Source organism: Equus caballus, chromosome 1 (assembly GCF_041296265.1).
Source record: "Equus caballus isolate H_3958 breed thoroughbred chromosome 1, TB-T2T, whole genome shotgun sequence".
Classification (NCBI taxonomy): Eukaryota; Metazoa; Chordata; class Mammalia; order Perissodactyla; family Equidae; genus Equus; species Equus caballus.
The window spans coordinates 116,600,943-116,608,162 of record NC_091684.1 but is presented as its reverse complement, the minus strand read 5'-3'; the positions used below and the strand labels follow the sequence as shown (position 1 = coordinate 116,608,162).

Here is a 7,220-nt window from a genome sequence, read left to right as displayed (position 1 = left end):
ATCCACTGCTTCAGGCAGCCACAACTGTCTCTGATTTTTCTTTCAATCAATGTCCTTGTGGAAAAGGCTTTTCACACCTGACAAGCTCTGATCAGGCAAAATAAAGACAGCCTTGCAAGTGAGATCTTCCAGGAAACCACCAGACAAGTCAAATAATGACAAGTCTCTGGGAAAGAGGCTTTGAAGGAGCTCCGAACCCATGCTGCCTCCTTCAGTGGCTTCTACACTGCTGCTCCTACCTTGACTGTGAACTGTTGGTTTTCGAGGATACAGCAGAGCTGGAAAGGGGAGGGGGGACTGGAAATAGGGCAAGTTGCGATGCCACAAAGCTTACTGTTCTTACTGAGATTCAGCTATTTCTCTTGAGTAAATAATTCCTTGGATTGCTGCAAGCCTTTGGTTAGTTTCCAGAGTTCTGAAAAAAGCTGATTCTGACAATTTTTGCCAATTTTCTCCTTGCTTCTATGGAGGGGAGAATTTTGAGAGGTCCTTACTCCATCATATTCGTTGGCTTTAAGTAATGCCCTTTTATTTTTCTTAACAAAATGAATCTGGTTAAAACAATGAAGCCACCACCATCAACATTTCTAGGCATTCACATGGTTCAAGCTCAACTATTCTCTAAACAGCAGTGCCTGTGAGGACCACACACTGGATGGAGTATGAGTTTTAGAAAATTCCACACTCCAAATGAATGCTGCCATTAATTTTTCAGTTGGCAGACTCAGAGTTTTAGAAAATTGTCATTACAGCAAAAGAAAAAAAAAGGAAGAAAGAAAAAAAGATCTTGGATTTTATTACAGTCTCAAAATTACTATGAGAAACAACCTGACATTCGTTAACATAGGTAGCAAGGATAATCCACACTCTACTAAAAGGTGAGTGAAGAAAAACAACCACCTGGCCCACCCTTGCAAGTCTCTTAATTACACATAGAAATGATCCCCAAATGCTCTGCCTTCTGCCCTGCCACCACACTGGGCTGCCAGTACTTTTCTGTCTCTGAAATGCAAGGGACAATACAGTAATGCTTCAAAGAGAACATCCTAGGGTGTAAAGCAACCTCTTTTCCTGGCCGAGGATAACAGTCAACTCAGCTGTGATTAGTCCCTTTCCTGGAGACCCCTGCATCACTTTCAGATCTCTTAGCTGATAAGACAAGGAGGTGCCTCCTGGGCAAGGATGGTGAGACCAGAATGTCTTTTAGTTGGACAGTGCTGTTTTCAAGAATACAGACTTTATAAAAACCCCCTCTGTTTAAGAGAAGGCAAGAGATTCACTGAATTCCTGGAGAAATGTAGGAAAGCCTCATTAGGACTAAGCAGGCGTTGGTGGAAACCATAAAAATAATAAAAACATAATAATATGGCTAGGGTTTTGTAAGGATACATTTTAAAATAAGATTCCTCAGGAGAGTGTGTTTACAAGTCTGTGAAATGAAGTTTACATCTCAATATTTAATTACATCAGGTTGCATTAGTGCTGGCCTAGTTAGGAATCCATGTTCATAAATCATCTGAATAAAAAGGCTTTGATTTCTGCTGAAGCAACATATCGTGTTTAAGCTTTTTTCCGTAAACATAAAAATGCCTGATTTTTCAATTCAGGAAACAGAAACCTAATTTTACTATTAATTTTTAAAACTGGCTTTGAAAGTCCCCAGAGATTACAAAATAGGTATATATTTTAGAGCAAACTACAAGCAAAGCCTGATAAGCCAACTGGTATTGACGCCTTTTTTATTGGGCTGTAGACATTGTAATTCATAAATGCCAACTGTGGGAAAAGAGTGAGAGGTACATTGAGCAGGTCAGACGAGCCGCAGTGTGAAAGGGTTTAGTGGGCGTGAGTACACTGACCAACAGGTGTTTACCGCATACCTCGCTGTTCTGGAAGAGGAGGGCCCGATAACCCAGGAGCTCGTCACTCTGCCCTGATAACCGGAGTGGATCCTCCACCTGCCAGGGCTCTTTTGTGTACTGAACATTTAAAAAAAATTTTAAGTGTGTTTAAAATATTTATTCATTGAAGATGCAACGTTTTAGCTACACAATGTTATATAATTGAGGATTTTGGTATGATAACCATTAAGCATTTTGAAGAACACTGATAGGGTAATCCACTTAAAATGAACCCCTTTTACACTACATCGTAAGAAGGCCTATGACCGAAAGGGTATCCTGAATTTTAAAATTTACCATTAACCAAATCAGATTATTGATGTAAACGTACCTGAAGACTATATTTTCCAAGTAACTCACTTTGTTTGGGCATCACTATAATGGCCTGAAACATTTCTATACCTAGTATAACTTGCTCAAGAAAACACATACATAATAGCTTTAGAATTTTCTGCAAAGGTCTGGACACAATTCAAATACACATCATGTAGGCAAATTTTCTCCAGTCTACAACACTCCTTTATAATATTACAAGGTTAAGAATGACATCTGTGAATCCAGTAGTAAATTTTGATAATGGACAGCACCAGGGGAGCCAAATTATAAGTTCCATTTCTCATCACTTCAGCTGGGTGCTGCACCAAGGATTAGGGTTGAGACTGCCCAAAAGTTGTCTGCCCAGCTCACTGCTGGTGGTCCACACACATTGTTTATAATAGATGCAGAGATAATGCTTGCATTCTAAGTGTCTTCGTAAAAATATCTCAGTGAGAATCCTGAATATCAGGTAAGCACATTTCATAGCTCCACTCTAAGACAGACGATTGTAGAGGGTGAAATAGAGAGATGTTGCAATATATTTACTTAATGTTACTTAAATGACGGGCAGCAGCCACTTAGGCCTGAATCACACTTGTCAAGTTTCATGCCACATTGTTCACCTGCCAACTCACATACATGTAGAGGTTATGCTAAAACTTCGATTACTCCAAAGCATGAAAGAAGTATTATATTTTGATATAGTTCTTCAGTTCCTATTACACTACAAGCCTTTGAAATGTTAAGGCTGAACAGGCCAAGTTATAAAAGGGACAAGAGGCAGTGAGAACAGTGGAAATACAGTTGGAACACATGGTAATGTTCTGCCTTCACCATTCTACGTGGAGAGTCTGCTTTCTGGGCGGCAGGTGGTGTGACTGTGAAAAGATCACACATTTGTCAGTAACTATGTAGGATTTTTAGCACTGTTAAGAGCTAGCACTACAGATTTAGGGCAGCTAATAAGATTCCATAAACCAAATTTCTGACAAGTCTGAAATTTTCTGAACATTTTTCTACCAAGTAAACTTTTTTGGTTCCCCTTTTAAAAAGTCCTGCCTCAGAGAAAGCTCTGTATAAGTGAAATGTTAAAAAACTAAAAAAGAATCACTTCACAGCAACCCGATGAGCATCCGGCAGCAGAGCAACGTTAAAATGCCCTCCTTTCAAAGGAAGAGCGAACGTGTGACCCTCCGTGAAGGGCGTCTCTGCTGTCAGAGGTAAGCTCAGACTGTCTATTTATGGTCTTTTTGCAAAAGTCCAAGGCTGGATTTGGGCCTGCTTTTCTTGTATTTCCACAGTGAAATGTGGACAACAGTGTGTTAAATATATAAGAAATCTAGGGTCAAAATTAAGAAAAGCGAATGCACCAGGTGTTTTTATCTCTGTGCACAGGCAGTCCTTAGAATCACCCCGCTGAAAACTAGTAGCAGAAGGAGCTGAAGCCTGGTGTCCACGCGTAACAAAAATAGTGCAAAGTCAATGTAAATTTAATCATAAACCCATCTAACAAGAAAAACTGGAGGTCATATTTTGATGTTTTTTTTCTCACCCTTTCTCATTAGCCAGAAATATTTAAATCTAGAAAGAAAAGGATCAGATTTTTTAAAGTCTCAAATATTCCTCAAACTTTTCTTATATATAAAAATCTTACCAGGAAATAAAAAATTTCAAAAATTACTTTTCTGTAAATAGTGTTTAAAAATGAGTGTATCCTATTCATAATCTACACTTTATTTTAATTTTTAAAACCTCTCACAAAAGTCTCTTAACATGTTGCAAACTTATAAAGGTTATAAGTTTTATAACTTATAAGGTGATAAGGTTGTAGCTTTCCAGGGGGTGTGTGCTAGGACCCCTGTGGAGCGTCCGCCGGAGTCTAACTTCACTGCGCACTCAGGTGCTGCCTCTGCTATTCAATACCACTGAGGCCGGGGGTTGCTGAAATTCATTAAAAACGTGGAGGATACCCTCCGGGGGAAATAACTCTCTGGAAAAAGAGGGAGAGGAGAAGATTAGAAGTATCATTGAAGGTAGGTGTGTTCAAAAGTTAATTTGGCTATCTTATCAAATTATAGCTCTTCAGGGAACTGAAACTTGCTTTAAATTAGATTTGGGAAGGCACACAAACTGAACAGTCTGTGTATGAGACACACTCACAAAAAAGAAAAACACAGAAGCAGAGTCCTTAATTTTGGGGAGGATATATTCCAACTCGGGGGAAGGGTGAAGCTGCTTTAGCCCTGAAGCTCACTCATGACATTTCCAGAGTGTTCTGCGGTCCCCGTGTTTGAGAGGACTGGACGGAAGGTCTCCTCCGCCTGGCTGGATTCTCCTGTCCCTCGGTCGCACAGTGTGTGATATGCAGGCGACTGCATGTCAAGCTGGCAACACTCCCGAGGCTCTGGAGTGTTTATCAACTCAGTAGGTCAAAAGTCTGCAGACACTGAGTGGAGCAGCAGTAAGCCACGAAACTAACAGCTGTCTTCCTGGAAGGGAAAAGGGAGAGAAGAGCACTGTGAGTTCAAGATTGAAGTCTCAGGATTCCTTCCATTAGACACAGTCTTTCTCTTTGTTAAAATAAAGGATTAGGCATGGTCAACAAAGTACACAACAGAAATGTACATTTCCTTTTAAAACCGAGCGCTGGAATCAGCTGAGGTATGTGTGTGCTCATTTTATTAGCAATTTTCAAATGATATAATATGCCTAAGTTAGCAGCTAAGGAAAAATAAGCCTTTTCCATGTTATGGTCTGAATTCTGTTTAGTAGGACCAACGGTGCAATGATATAATTTGAAATAAGAGCATAAAAATCATGTAACAGAAAACATCATCAATTTAGCTAGAACACACATATTGAAAAACTTAAAAAGCAGAAATTTTAAGAAATTTATCCTACAAATATATTGACACCGATTGCTTATAGAGGTAATTTCAGAACCTGAATACAAGTTTGAGGGTCTTCTCCCCACACAGCAGAGGAACCCCTTCTCAAACTACTGCCCGGCAGTTTTCCACCGCGGTCATGAGCCCAGAATCACTCTGGACAGCTCCAGCTGTCAGATGCTTTGTTTTTCCACCGGAAGAGCTATCCTCTACCGTTGTTTTCACAAGACCCCCTGTGCCGTCTGTTTTCTATTTCCCCACCCCATAGTCCAGTCTTTGCCTTTCTCTGTAGCCCAGGCAGCTGACCTCTACAGACCCTACCCCAGGGCTGCCTGATCCTTGGCTCCTGGCTGGATTAGGCCAGTGGGAGGCACAGCAGGAAGATGAAGGGCAGGAATAGAGAAAAGGTGAATATCTTTTCCTTTATCTTTTTTTTAAAAGTCTAGTTAATTGAGGTATATTTACATATAAACATACAATAAAATTCATGCATTTTAAGTATACAGTTGAATGAGTTTTGAAAAATAACAATTATTTAACTAATACCACAATTAAGATGTAAAATATTTCCCTTATCCCAAAAACATCCTTGTGTCCATCTGTAGCCAATCCCTCCATCCCCCACTGAGTATCTGGTAACCAGGGACCATTTTGTTACTTTGTGGGCTTTGATTATTTTCCCCTGGGCCCTGACAATCTTCCAAAAGAAGCTTTGCCATCATTTCATCTTGACTGACAAACGACCTCAAGGCAAGAGCTAGACCTACCTCTATGGGTTCTCTTGTCTTAGATTTGGACCAATCCTGGATTCCCATACCAACCAGCTTCCAGCTAGGTCTGGCTGATAGGAGGATAAAGCTCCCATGGGTGGCCCATCCTGTGTGGCTCCACTTCTCACTAGGCTCCAATAACACTTTTCAACACTCACCCAGGCAGTTGACAGCTCTGCCTTAGCCTTCACTTCCTGTTTGCACAGAGCCTCAAAATCAACCAGGGGTGAGAACCAGGGCCTTCTTGGGTCTTTTCTGAGCATGCTCACATCTCTATGCATGCACATGGCCTTACAGACTCCCAGGAATATGTTAGTGATTTTCAAAACCCCTATGGAAATCTAATTCCCCTAGTTTTCCTTTTCAGCTTTATGATTAGTCAGTTGTTTGCCCCAACAGTCATCCACTGCCTCAGGCAGCTGTGAAGTTAAGCAGTTGTCTGTAATTGTTTTGATAATTTTTGACAAATATCCTCAGAGAAAGTTTTTTGCACTGGTGAGCTCTGACTGAGGTCAAATAAAGACAGGCTTGCGAGTGAGGTCTTTCAGTGAACCACCAAACAGGACAGATGACAGTGCTCTGGCAATGGGCCTCTGAAGAAGCTCCAACTCTTCTACCCCTTTCCAGTTGCTGCCAGGCTGCTGGTGTTAACTGTGATTGCAGATTCTTGGCTTTCAAGGTTAAGACTAGAAGATGAGACTATAATAAGTTAAAATTTCACAAAGCTCTCTATTCTTACTGAGATTCAGCCACTTTTCTTGGATGAATGCACTTCAGATTGCTGTAAGCCCTTTGTTAACTTCCAGAGTTCTAAAAAATTTGATTCCGACAATTTTTGCCTGTTTTCTCATTGCTTTTATGGGAAGGCTGAGTATTTCTACACCACTCCATCTCTCTTCTCTGACTAGAGCTCCCATGGGCAGGCCCTCTCTGACAGCTCTAGTTCTCAGCAGCCTCCAGATCCCCCTTTGTCTTTCAGGCCTAAGGGCTAAGGATGATAAAGCTTCCCACTGTTGTAAGTTCCCAGGTGATTTATCAGCCTTGTGGGTGCTCTGAACCCTGCCTAAACTTCTGTAAATAGTGCCTCTCCATTAATTTCTCTTCAAAATCCCAGCTTATACATGTTTTCTAGCCAGTATTCCAACTGATTTAGTATGCGTTACAAGTCAGGGCCTAAGGAAACAGTACATCAGACTGTTTCTGGGATTGGGTTGGTGAGTGCATGAATGGGCTCCTTGCTACGGAAAAATAAGACACTGCTAATCTGTAGTATGAATGGCATCATGATTACTAGAAGTATCACTTAAACAGACTGCCAATGAGGGTAAGGCGCTGGGAGATCA

The 7,220-nt window shown here is 40.9% G+C and overlaps 1 protein-coding gene across 14 annotated transcripts in view; it reads right to left on the bottom strand.

Annotated features, from left to right (window-relative positions):
• Positions 1–1,722: 1,722 nt before the first annotated feature.
• Positions 1,723–7,220, bottom strand: part of LRRC28 (leucine rich repeat containing 28) — a 157,035-nt gene continuing 151,537 nt past the window's right edge. For all 14 annotated transcript variants that reach the window (XM_023651263.2, XM_023651278.2, XM_070267898.1 and 11 more), the window contains one exon: positions 1,723–4,708. In XM_023651263.2, coding sequence (XP_023507031.2) covers positions 4,636–4,708 — 73 coding nt within the window. In that variant the 3' untranslated portion in view covers positions 1,723–4,635. The remainder of the gene's footprint in view (positions 4,709–7,220) is intronic.